This window comes from Colias eurytheme, chromosome 1 (genome assembly GCF_061535395.1).
Source record: "Colias eurytheme isolate Ceu_HAF_F1 chromosome 1, ilColEury1 Martin Lab GWU primary, whole genome shotgun sequence".
Classification (NCBI taxonomy): domain Eukaryota; kingdom Metazoa; phylum Arthropoda; class Insecta; order Lepidoptera; family Pieridae; genus Colias; species Colias eurytheme.
Window position 1 is genome coordinate 8,740,973 of NC_142980.1, and position 13,150 is coordinate 8,754,122.

Consider the following 13,150-nt stretch of genomic DNA (forward strand, 5'->3'; position numbering starts at 1 on the left):
GTTGTGAATAACGTTTGAAGAATTACAACTCTTATAACAACATGCTGCTAAACAATATTTTTGGATACATGTCCAACCTTAACCTACCCACGATTACTTTTTCTATAAACCTTACAACTAAGCATGTGTATGTTTTGATTATTTGCATGACTGTTTGTAAGTCTCGCACCATAGACATACTACCAATGTAAGTATACACAGAGTTTTTATTATACGTATTAGTCTATTTGTAAACAGTATATAATAAGTGTAGTTAGTACTTGATGTGTGTAAACCTTTTGAAAATAATTGAATTTAAAGGTTGTGAGCTTGTACCCAAATTTCGGAGAACGTAACCATGCCTTTCAGCGGGATTCTTTTAACGCAGATGGATCGCATTCTCTGTTCCTTTTCTTTGTTATGCATCTTAGAGTGTTTGGTTTTTTGAAGTGTGCTTGTAATTTTGTAAGCGGACCATAAGTGATGATCGGACGATATTACAGATGCCGAGGTTTGTCCACCAGCCAGCTTTACATGCGACCCTGGTTCGAGTGTCCGCTGTGCGAAGCGATGCGATCGTAACCCAGAGTGCGACAACGGGGAAGATGAAGAAGGCTGCTCTGGTAAATAACAATTTTTCTATAATGTTTGTAATGTACAATAAAGAGTTCGTTATTATTATACAGTGAAACTTGGTTAAGTGGGACCTGGATAAGTGAGAAACCTCCATAACTGGAACTCATGCTGAGCTCCCAACACTTTGGCACTGAATTACCTCTGTTGGTGGGACGAGGTAAACCTCTATATCTGGGATTTGTTCTTTCGATTTATCATCATAGTTACCTCTATAACTGAGACAGAGAGTAAATTTTATATGCATAAACCTCTGTAACTGAGATAACATTGTTTGTTTACTCATTCTTATTCAACCCACAAATTCCACACGTAATTCCAAGTACGTAAATACAAATTTTGAGCTTCAATTACCTTCAGTTTTAGTTTCGCTTTACTATCATACAGATGTTTATTTGAAAAATGTCAAAACGAAAGCTACACTCGTTATCACCCCTCTGTAAATGAGACAGATATTTATTTATACCTGTATATCTGAGACACTGGGTAAGTGGAATACCTCTATAAGTGAAACGACATTGCAGGTCCCTTGATGTCTCACTTAACCAGGTTTCACTGTATATGGTGCTATGCTTGACGATAGTCAAATATGTTAAGTATTTTAAAATAAGACGTAGTTTAGTAGTTTCTTTAAATTGTTATGATACTGAATTACTTTATTTTATATATAGGACCATAAAATAATATTTTATTTATTTATATTTGTGATTAAGGGATGATTTTTCAATCGTTGGTTAAAACTTATTTATCGAATAACGCATTAAACTACCATTTCAAAAATGTATTCTAATTGTACGTATTTGACAGTTTACAGGTGACATTTTAAAATGTTCGTGTAATACTTACTTTATTGGACGGATAAATTTTAACCAGGGATTGAAAAATCGACCCTTAATATTCTAAATGAAATGTGGATTATTGAGATTTGAATGCTTTAAAAAAAAAACTTTCCAACAACATTAGTCGGTGGCCACCGTTACGAAAATGACATTTTATTTAAGTTAGTTTAAAGTACTGTTTAATTTATAAAACCTTACTATAACCTATTGGCGAAACTTATTATATTATATAATATATGCACTGCAAATTGTTTAGCAACTGGCGATTTATTTGAACATATGGTTTTCCAACAGTTTTGTTGACGTTATGTTTATTATATAATTTTACGTGTTTCCTTCAAGACTGTCACGAGTGCGACGGACGATGTATCGAGGATTATCGCATCTGCGATAGAGTGCCCGATTGCTCCGACGGCTCTGATGAGTTGGGCTGTAACGATTGCGATGGACCCGACGATTTCAGGTAACTTTACAAAATGACATTATTGTTAACACTTGCGGTGAGTCGCTTGCGAATCTTTACACTTGTGCTGCGAATGTTTGTACCGAAGCGAATGATGATTGCGAACGTTTCTTGGTTCGATTGTGGTTAAACATAACCTGTATTGTCCACAGATGTACGAACGGCGAATGTATCAAGATTTCCCAACAATGCAACAACGTCGCTGAGTGCTCTGACATGTCTGATGAGTTGCATTGCAATTCAACCATCATAGCCGAATCTCGTAAGTGTCTAGTGTCTTTTCTAATTAATGTGATGGTACCAATATCCCAAAAAACGCTCGATCGGTTAAAAAAAATTTACCATTAGGAAGCCCCAATGGTAAAAACTTAAGTATCCTTTCGAAGATCGGCAATTCTTTTGATAGGCGTAAGGTCAGACAACGACCTTAAAGTTCTCCAAATGTTCATAGGTGGTGGTAGCCCTTACCAACAGGCGATACACCAGCTCCTTTTCCGATTACAACATAAAAAAGCTCAACTTTACTATCATTATACAGTATTTTGTATGAGGCTAGATAATATTATAACATATTGCCTACGATTAGGTACTCCCCGTATTTTTCGCCATTAAAAAAATTCTGATGAAAACATTTTACATAAGTACTTAATAGAATTCTCGGCTACTAAAGTCAAGCAATACCGTTTACTTGTTTGTGATTTAATTAACGATGTTACTCATATGTTGGTAAATCAATAAAATCGTTTTACGCTAGGAACGCGAATTTACTTAAATTACAAGACAACGATATTTTTTACAATTATTTTTCGTGCTAAAAAAACAAAAACACAGTCTTCTGAAAACGTAACACGTAAATGCTGCTCTTGCAACAGTTTTGCAAATATTTATGAATATAGTATAATAATTATGCATTGACAACTATATCTTGTTCTGCAGCTGAATGTAGTGACAACCAATTCCGCTGTCGAAATGGTGCGTGCATCGATAACCAGTTCTTCTGCGACAAACAATTTGACTGCCTTGACAAATCCGATGAAGAAAATTGTGGTAAGTATTCTAATTAGAATTTTCTAATATGGAATTTCACTAACACAAAAGAAATTACACTATATTAATCTAGAATAAAAAGAGCACCAATAATTCTGCGTGTCACTGTGTCTATGTGGCACTAAGCACTGATTCGCTTGAGCTCACGTTAAAAAAGCACTATATCACGCCTCTTCGTTGTCTTCTATACTACGGCACGCATTAGATCTACTCACACTTATTTGAACTTCTTTTTAATTTCCGTGTGATACAATCAATATGTATAAATTCATAGGACTGTTAGCGTCAGGATGAGGGTAATTTGTTTAGTACAATTATTGTTTGTTAGCTGAATGTCTAAATGAGACTAATATTTAGCATGGTACATGATGAGGCCGTCCCGCTCACCGATACAGACGACGACGTGCCACGAATCTGAATTTACGTGTTACGATGGCAAGTGCATACCACATATGCGACGATGCGACAATATCTATGATTGTATGGACTTCTCTGACGAACAAAACTGTCACAACTCTGGTATACTCACGTTAAATACCCCCGTTGTTATGGAATGCTCAATTTTTATTTTTGTTTTCCGAGCCTTTAGACGGGAGGAGATTTCGTACCTATTTTGTGTGTTTCTTTTATGTCGCATGTTGTGTCTTAGGTTTTAATTATTTTATTCCTAGCTTATTTCTCGTAGAAATTCTGAACTTGAACCTAAATGCTTACTTATAGATGAAGTGCATGAAATAGAAGATTTATTTTTATTATTAAGAAATGACAGAATACTCGAATTTAGATTGGCTGAAAAATAATAGATTCATTCCATGTCCAAGCTCTTAGTTTGTCATTCGACGTGAATTCATCGTAAAGCCGCGTATCCTATCTCATTAGTGTTCTTTTTAACGTTTGCCTAATATTTCCATATTTTAAAATTTATATTAATTTTAGCGTGTGACGAGGGCTACTGGCAATGTATATCTGGCCAGTGCATCTTGGAATCGGATCGGTGCAATGGCCTGGTCGACTGCAGCGACGGTTCAGACGAAAATGACTGCCCTACTACGTACAGGCCTTTTGTCACCTACCCACCGCTACCTGAGACTACTCAGCGACCATACTACACGACCACCTCAGCACCGTTCATACCACAATACCAACCAAGCAACCGCGGTAATATTCTTTTGTGTTTCATTCCTACGCTTAGTTTTTAAATATTAGATAGAAGTAGCACAGTATTACAATATTATTGTAATACTGTGGTAGTAGTCTTAAGTAACGGATTTTTAATTATCAAATTACCGATTTTTTTAGATTCGTGCATAAGTGTTAAATATTTTGAATTATTGAGGATTTTTGCAGCATAAAGTAGATTGATCATGGCCATTTCACCATGATATCTGTGACCATCAACTTATTCTGTATTTTATGTTGTACGTGTACACATATTTTAAACTAGATAATCGTTTCAACACGAATCTATAGCAAATGTAGGAATGAATCTAAGTTAAGATTAATCAACAGTAGAATGCCAAAGAAATCAATGGCGTTGCGAGAACGGGCCATGTATAGAGTCGTATCAGCGGTGTGACGGTCACGTGGACTGTCCGCGCGACGGCAGCGACGAGTTCGACTGTCCAGCTGGCAGTAAGAATCCAATAAGCGACCTAACACCCGGTGTTTGAGAGAACGTTACCTTTTAACACCAATAGACATAGACACTAATGTTCCCGTCTCACCAATAATGAAAGAGGACTTGGGAGGTACAACTACGTGTTAAAAATGACCTCCAAAGTACCTCTATGGATGGGTCTGTAAATAAATCTAAAATGTGTTGGGTTTGTTAATAAAATGTAAATCTAATTGTATCTAACAGGGTTAAATGAAACTAGTAAATATTTATAATTAACTACTAATAGCATACAGGAAAACTAATGAACGTAAAAATTTTGAATGTGAATATGAAATGGGTTCTTAAATAAATAATAATTAAATAAAAAATATTTTTTTTAATTATTTCAATAAACAGTGGTGAGACCTCGGACTTCGAATCGATAAGTCCGGGGTTCGAGACCGGGCGAGCGCGCAGGAAATAAATTGATTTTTCAATTTATCTGCGCATGTTGTAACATCACCACTGCTCGAACGGTGAAGGAAAACATCGTGAGGAAACCGACATGTCGAAGAATCAAAAGTTCGACGATATGTGTCATCCGCCAACCCGCACTTGGCCAGCGTGGTGGATTATGGCCTGTACCCTCATAGGAGGCCCGTGTCCCAGCAGTGGGAACATATATGGGCTGATGATGATGATGATGATGATTTCAATAAAAAAATAAAGGCTTGTTTCTACATATATATTGAAAATATAATATTAATATGAAGAATCCATTTCTATCTAACATTGGAGGTGACTTAACAGAGACTTTACAAGACTTTAAACATTGTTTTGAATGTCGAGGTAACAATAATGTAAATAAATATGTTTGTAAGTGCAAAAGAGAAAATTTTTATATTATCTGTACGTTATTTATGAAATAGCTTATGACATCAATTTCAAGAAACGATAAGTACATGTACCTACATGTACTTTTGATTTGTTTTTAGGTACCTACCTAAAAACAAATCCTACATATTTTTGCCCAAAGATAGTGTAAATGGTTTCATGTATCTAATTAATGATATAAAAATTTTCACTTTTGATAAGAAAATATATTCATAAATTTAGCGTTAGCTCGGAACACTTAATAAAAAATTAATCATAGAATTATGTTTTTAATAGTAACTATGTCTATGTATATAATATTCTAAAATAGATTATAAGATACGTCCTTGAATTGTATTTGAAACTAATTGTAAATAACATTGAATAGCTAAAATAACGCAAAAACAAATATAATATGTAGTTAGGTATCTAATTTATTATATTAAATAACACTTACTGATTTGTACCGGTGTTTGATACTAAATTTAACTATATTTATTAAAATATTTTAATTAACATTCAACAAATTCCTATATTGAATTTTTCTATTTAAACTGCAATATTTTCAAATAGTTTTTTCTTATTGGGGAAGTTTTTAAATAGTCACTTGCCCTCTGTGATGCTAACCGTTGAAAAATTCTTTAGAATAAATAATAATTCAGACTTCTTTACAGGTCCAGTCGCCCTTGATTTGAAGACTTATCCCTCAGAGCAGACTGTGAGAAACGGTAAGATAATTGCTAAAAGTTATTTATTATATAAAATGTGTAATAATGATATTTTATTATGAACAATGTTGAACAGGTCTTTAGCGGAAGATATTTATAAATAAAATATGTCTCCAAAAGACATACCTACCTATAAGTACAGGTTTTGGGTAATTCGAAAACCCGATTCGGATTTTTGTAAAGATATCTTAACTGAAAACATAATAAAAGTAGATACTTATTTCCTTTGACTCGTTGTCTTTTTATTATGTGACAATTTGAAACACTTTTTAATACTCGTCTTTTTAATTTATCTCACATTGTGATAGCGGACACGGTGGATTATTAGGTATTATTAATAGATGAGGTTCTATTGTTAACTAATTTTAGCGCTTTAATAGATATTCTTTATAAACCAAGATATTAATTTCTTTGTTTCTTTCATGGTGGTGGTACAGCCAATTCTGGTGAGTCAGGGTACCTCTAAATATGGGTGCAACTTGGTTTACCTAACGTTTGAAAATAACGGAATAACTCTGGGTTTTATTTCAAGTTTTATTAATAAAAATGGTTTCCCATTTATATATTTATCTATATACAAATAGTCAGGCGTCGTTGTTCTTGAGCTGAATATAGTATATAATTAAAAGGAAAGCTGCAAAATATGGTGATTTATAAGCGAATTTAACAAGAACAATTACGCTGCATGACTATTTTTATTTTTGCACTTTTATTATGTATATAATGAATGCATTTATATATATTTTAATACAGCACTTGTTTGAGTTTTGGTGTGAACAATTTTTAATTTTATACATTTTGATTTAATCGTTTCCTCGGGTGGTATTTTATCAGATATCAATTATTATAATTAAATTTATTTATATATATTATATTACATTAAATAAACCATACAACAAAGAAATTATGAAAATTCCTAATATATTATTAAATTTAATAGGATTTAATAAAATATTTTATATGGCATGCTGAAACCTTGTTGAATTGTGAAAATTGTAAAGAAATGTTTCGCAATTTGTATAACAGTTTTTTAAAGGGTTTCTCACATAATAATTTACACTGACTACAAAGGCTTCTCATTTAACATTTTATATAATAATCTCTTTAATGGGTAGATCATACCAATGTAAGGGACTCATTGCAAATGTTAAGATCATATAATAAGTTCCTTGACAATACAAACACATTAAACATAATCATTTCAAAAGCTACCTTATTACGGAGGAGTAAGTATTTTAACGTTATTTCCTTCATGATTTTTTTAAACAAATTGTCAATCGATGAAGGAAGTGTTGGTTAACAGGATTAACTAAGCCATAGAACGATATAGGCTAATAAAAATGTTATTTATCCTCAATCACGTTGTTACTAAAATAAGCCTGTTTTACCACATTGTAATGGTTACCTTCAATCTTCATATCGCACTATTAACATAAGCACACACACCTAGTTATAATTAAAATGTCCTCCTCGATTGACACTTTTCAGCTGAACTTGGAAGATTTCATTATGGACTTCATACATTTTAGAAAATGTCGATTTTTTTTCTAATAAACAATGGAATGCTGCAAATGAATGCTGGGATTGGGTGCATGGTATAGCATTTGTGTAAGTACTATACAAACCGGTATATTTTAGGAGGCGATGTGGTATTCTCCTGCCGTGACGAAGGACCAGTAAGAGCGGCTGTGAGATGGGTCAGAGAAGGCGGCAGGCCTTTAAAGCCTGGCTCCGTAGACCGGAATGGACGTCTAGAAATGAACCAAGTTACAGTAAGTTTCCTGAATAAATCAGCGCAATTTTATTGCATTAATTGTACAAGTAACGTGACGCAATTATATTAGAAAGAAAAAAAAGAAGAAAGGTACAAAAATAATTTAATCATTAAAGAACCCAAAAACACATTTCAGAGTTATTTCAACTTCACCCTTAGTCATAAAATGTATTTATAAATAACGGTATTAACCACAATTTCATTTAATGGAAACTGAATTAATGTTTACCTTATCAGACGGGAGACAGCGGTGTCTACATTTGTCAAGCTCCTAGATATTTGGGTACCAGAGGCGCTGAAATCAGGGTTGTCCTGAATGTTGAAAATGCACGTAAGTATAACTGACTTAAGCGATTAATGCATGCCTTTAACATTCTTATTTTTCAATGTAATTATTAGATATAATTTTATGATAATATACTATTTATTTCACAGCGGCAACCTCTAGCCCACCCTTCGCTGCTTGTCAATCTTACCAAGCCACATGTGGTAACGGACAATGTATTCCTAAGACTGCGGTATGCGATGGCAGACTCGATTGTTCCGATGGATCCGACGAAGACGCTTGCAGTAAGTAAAATTATTTTAATAATTATCTCACATTGACTATCATAGCTATAAGCGATAAGGTCACCTTTTGTACTTTACCTCGAATCTATACAACTATATATATTATATTATATACTGTAATGTTAAATGGTGTGGTACAATAAATAGTTAAATAAATAAATAAATAATAAATATAAAAAAGCGTGTTAAAGAATGAAAATTGTGTAACTAATTTTTCCTTTTTACAGACCAAAACGGCATGTGTGAGCCCAACCAATATCAGTGCGCAAACCACAAATGTGTGCTCAAAACATGGCTCTGTGACTCTGAAGACGATTGTGGGGATGGTTCCGATGAACAGAACTGTGGTCCCTCAGATCCCTACCAGCAATGTAGCCGAGTGGAGTTCGCATGCGCAACCCAAAACCAATGTATCCCTAGGAGTTTCCATTGCGATGGACAGAGCGATTGCTTTGATAAATCAGATGAACTCGGATGTGGTAAGTTATACCTACCTTTGCTTATTAGACTAATTGGTTAAAATGCATTTTTAGATATTGGATCCTGTCTAATCACCTTTTTTAAAACTATATAACATATATAATAACTTTAAAGATATTTAATTTCTTTGCAGCTCCCGTCCACGTCACTCGTCCTCCAGCACCGGCTAATGTCAGACTGAACCCTGGTGACACGCTCACCCTTGTGTGCGAAGCTGTTGGTGTTCCCACGCCGCTTATTTCTTGGAGATTGAACTGGGGCCATGTTCCCGAAAAGTGTACATCGACAAGTGAAAACGGTATCGGAACCCTTACTTGTCCAGACATGCAGGTGAGATGTTATTTTGGTTGGACTTTTTAACTAGGCTTTAAATAAAATATATAACAAAATTGAATTATTTACAAATTGTGTAATTTTATTGCTTATTTCAATTTCAGACTGAAAATAGCGGTGCGTACTCATGTGAGGCCATCAACAACAGAGGTACTGTGTTCGCCGCACCTGACTCTATTGTCTACGTGAACAGATCAGAAGCCTTGTGTCCAGCTGGATATTTCAATAGGTACAAGCACATACACTTTATGTCTTTTAAGTAGTTCAGTTTTCCTAACATTTTTCATTAATTTAATATTCACATCATTTTAGCGAGGCGCGTTCACAAAACGAATGCATCCGTTGCTTCTGCTTCGGTGAATCAACAACTTGTAAGAGTGCTGATCTCTTCACATACAACATGCCCACTCCTCTCGGAGAAGGTGGCACTAGACTCGTTGGTGTCAAACAAACATACAACGGTGACGTACAAATCGACAAACAGCAACCCATTTTCGACCAATTTTACTATCAGCCACTCAGAAATGGAGCTACCGTAAGTTTTAACACTATTTTTATTTTCGTATGATTATTTTAGGTATATATTAAATTAAAAAAGAACATTTTTCTTTTATCAGGTCACACAAGTGTCAAATTTCAATGATGTTTGGTCAAGGAACACTGGCACTCACCCGTACTTAACTTTGCCCGAAACTTATAACGGCAACCAACTGACATCATATGGTGGTCACATTAAATACAGATTACTGCCACATAACCCACAACCTTATGGTACCGACGACAAAGTTCCCGATATTATAATCATGGTATGTATCGACTATTTAATAAATTTATTACAATAAACAACAACTTTATTCAAATTCCGGTACTAAAAGAATACTTATGTTTCATCATCGTATAACTTATTTTTATTATTTCAGGGTAAATATCAAAACCTGGTACACCAAAACCGTGGCGACCGCTACTATGTAAACGCACGTTTAACTCCTGACAATTGGTTGAAACCCAGTCCCCGAGGCTTGGTGCCAGCTACCAGAGAAGATATTATGATGGCGTAAGTATTTAGTACTTAAATGCATTCACATATTTTGATTTTGGGACGGGTGTTGTCACGTATATAAAATATAAATATTTTTTAAATAATTAGCTTGGACGACGTCGACATGATTCTTCTCCGTGCCGATCTCAACAACGCCGGAGTTAACATTACCGAATTCACAATGGAATCTGCTCAGCATATAAACGTTGGTCTTGGAGCTGCTAGCTTGGTCGAAGAATGTTCTTGCCCACCGGGATATGAAGGCCTTTCTTGCCAGGTAATATATTTTTTTCTCAATACTTCAAACTTATGCAATTCTGTTTCGTCAATACTAAACATAATTTGTTTTTCCTTAAGAAATGCGCATCTGGATACGCCCGTGAAAGCTCTGGACCATGGCTCGGATCGTGTGTTCCCAAGCGCTCTTGCCCACCGGGTACATACGGCGACCCCAACAGTGGAGGTGACTGTAGACCGTGCCCTTGCCCACTTACCAACAGGGAGAACCAATTTGCCAGAACTTGCTCACTTGGACCCAGCGGAGTGGTCATCTGCGATTGTAACCCAGGGTATTTAATATTTAATATTTTACTCCTTGAAAATAAATACAAAACAAAACCACATTAGAATATCGTTTATAAAATAATAATGAAATATTGGTAACAGCTACAAGTTTTGTATAAATGTTACCTTTATAAATACACTAATCTTGATATCATATAATAATAATCTTTACAATTTAACCACAAAAACCAATATTTATAATAGTACGGGCCTATCCCGTACTTGTACTGCACCTTATTGCACTTTGGACGTGCTTGCTCGTACAATGATAATAATTTTGATTCACAGTTACGAAGGAAACGACTGCAGCCGTTGCGCTCCCAATTATTATGGCAACCCATTGATACCCGGAGACTCTTGCAAGCCCAAACCATCAGACAACTGCAACGCTTTAGGAACAGCGCAAGTACGACTACCTGACGAGTGTGTGTGCAAAGACAACGTGCAAGGAAGATACTGTGACCAGTGCAAGTCTGGCACTTTCTTCCTTTCTAACGATTTCAGGTATGGTGAAGTTTTTAAAAATATTATTTTCGATGAAATTTCATAAATATAATTTTCTTCTTCAGTATGGTATATTGTACTATGCCGTAATATACCGTAAAACTTATAAAAACTTTTTTTCTTTCAGATACGGATGTGCCTCATGTTTCTGTTCAGGCGTTTCCCAACAGTGTATGAGCAGCAATTTGCGTAGGAAAACAACCACAGTACGTTTCAATGTGCCACAAATCGTCGGTCAAGTGAAATTATACAAGAGTGCGCCTTTCGGTTCCGGAGGCTCAGTGCGGTATAATGCTCCCATCGAAACAGACATTCAACCAGAATTATACGGAGGGGAAATTACTCTCAACAGCTACGATAGAGCTCAGCCTTCCATTTACTATTGGAGTCTTCCAATCAGGTATAGCTAAAATATATTGCATTCTTATGAATATTTATAACATTTAGTAATGAATTATTTTGCTAATTGTTTCTTCTTTCTATTATAGTTTCGCTGGTGACAAAGTAACCGCGTATGGTGGCTTCCTGAATTACGAACTTCACCATGTACCAATTGCCAGTGGACAAAGCTCAAGGAATAATGCCGCTGACGTGCAACTTATCAGCGTAAGTATTAGTGTAGTAATGGAAGAAAATAAAAAGTGTTTGCCACTAAATTGTGAAGATTTTGATTTTCTTTCAAATATGTTTAGTAACTTTTCTTAAATAAGTTTCATAAATCTTTACAGGATAACAGTTTGACATTCAACTACTTCGGAAACTTCGCACCTGACAGTGAGGGTTACTTGAATGCTAGTGTACAATTCTTGGAGAGAGGTTGGCAAAGGTAGATCATCATTTTTATATTATTAACAAGCCATAAAACAAATTTCTTGTTACTTTAAGATGGATGTATTTTCATTATCTTATTTTTTTTCCCCAGGCCCGATGGTAAAGAAGTGTCCCGCGAACATTTCCTTCTCGCTTTAGCCGACGTGAAAACAATTTTGATAAAGGCAACATACACAACAGACACAGAGGTCGCTTCTATTGCTAGCGCTAGCATTGAAACCGCAGAAGCTGGTGGCACTGGACCCTTGGCGCAGCATGTAGAACAGTGCGTTTGCCCAGGAGGTTATGTAGGAACATCTTGTGAGGATTGTGCCCCTGGTTATACAAGGTCAGTTGATGTGAACTTTACACCTTCTCTTTGTGAGATATTTCAATGTCTATAACCATTGGATTGCAATTTATTAAACTGGTGATAATATTTATTATTTTTGTACAAATGCGTTTTCATGATTTCAATTTAAAAATACAAAATATTGGTTTTCAATTTGGAAATGGAAATACTTAAGAAATTTATCTTGTATTCAATATATATAGTACTTCGTTGAATTAAAAATTAAATTGCCTTTCAGGATCTCAAGTGGACTCTATCTGGAACATTGTGGTCCTTGTGATTGCAATGGACACTCCAACATGTGCCACCCAGAATCTGGTGTCTGTTATGTAAGTCAATTGTTTTCTATCAATATTTTTCTTATAAATTAATAGAACTTCAACATATAAAAATATCTAAAATCAAAACATTCAATTAACATTCCTAAATATTTTCTAGGACTGCGCTCACAACACCGCTGGAGCGAACTGTGAATTGTGTAAGGAAGGATACGAAAGAGACCTTTACAATAACTGTGTCCAACGTTCACCCAGTACACAAACACCTTGCAAGTTAGTATATTTAT

General features: G+C 35.0%; 1 protein-coding gene across 8 annotated transcripts in view; it reads left to right on the forward strand.

Annotated features, from left to right (window-relative positions):
- The window catches only part of trol (terribly reduced optic lobes), a 107,069-nt gene that overhangs the window by 76,915 nt on the left and 17,004 nt on the right, over nucleotides 1–13,150 (forward strand). For 6 of the 8 annotated variants that reach the window (XM_090103292.1, XM_090103319.1, XM_090103334.1 and 3 more), the window contains exons 13-37: nucleotides 483–602; nucleotides 1,794–1,914; nucleotides 2,067–2,176; nucleotides 2,851–2,961; nucleotides 3,898–4,119; nucleotides 4,471–4,593; nucleotides 6,106–6,159; nucleotides 7,798–7,931; nucleotides 8,171–8,264; nucleotides 8,369–8,503; nucleotides 8,731–8,982; nucleotides 9,117–9,313; nucleotides 9,421–9,545; nucleotides 9,629–9,851; nucleotides 9,934–10,122; nucleotides 10,237–10,370; nucleotides 10,464–10,632; nucleotides 10,713–10,924; nucleotides 11,208–11,423; nucleotides 11,551–11,823; nucleotides 11,912–12,029; nucleotides 12,152–12,249; nucleotides 12,346–12,582; nucleotides 12,824–12,914; nucleotides 13,024–13,136. In XM_090103292.1, coding sequence (XP_089959418.1) covers nucleotides 483–602; nucleotides 1,794–1,914; nucleotides 2,067–2,176; nucleotides 2,851–2,961; nucleotides 3,898–4,119; nucleotides 4,471–4,593; nucleotides 6,106–6,159; nucleotides 7,798–7,931; nucleotides 8,171–8,264; nucleotides 8,369–8,503; nucleotides 8,731–8,982; nucleotides 9,117–9,313; nucleotides 9,421–9,545; nucleotides 9,629–9,851; nucleotides 9,934–10,122; nucleotides 10,237–10,370; nucleotides 10,464–10,632; nucleotides 10,713–10,924; nucleotides 11,208–11,423; nucleotides 11,551–11,823; nucleotides 11,912–12,029; nucleotides 12,152–12,249; nucleotides 12,346–12,582; nucleotides 12,824–12,914; nucleotides 13,024–13,136 — 3,871 coding nt within the window. The remainder of the gene's footprint in view (nucleotides 1–482; nucleotides 603–1,793; nucleotides 1,915–2,066; nucleotides 2,177–2,850; nucleotides 2,962–3,897; nucleotides 4,120–4,470; nucleotides 4,594–6,105; nucleotides 6,160–7,797; nucleotides 7,932–8,170; nucleotides 8,265–8,368; nucleotides 8,504–8,730; nucleotides 8,983–9,116; nucleotides 9,314–9,420; nucleotides 9,546–9,628; nucleotides 9,852–9,933; nucleotides 10,123–10,236; nucleotides 10,371–10,463; nucleotides 10,633–10,712; nucleotides 10,925–11,207; nucleotides 11,424–11,550; nucleotides 11,824–11,911; nucleotides 12,030–12,151; nucleotides 12,250–12,345; nucleotides 12,583–12,823; nucleotides 12,915–13,023; nucleotides 13,137–13,150) is intronic. The other 2 variants (XM_090103305.1, XM_090103311.1) reach the window with 2 other exon arrangements.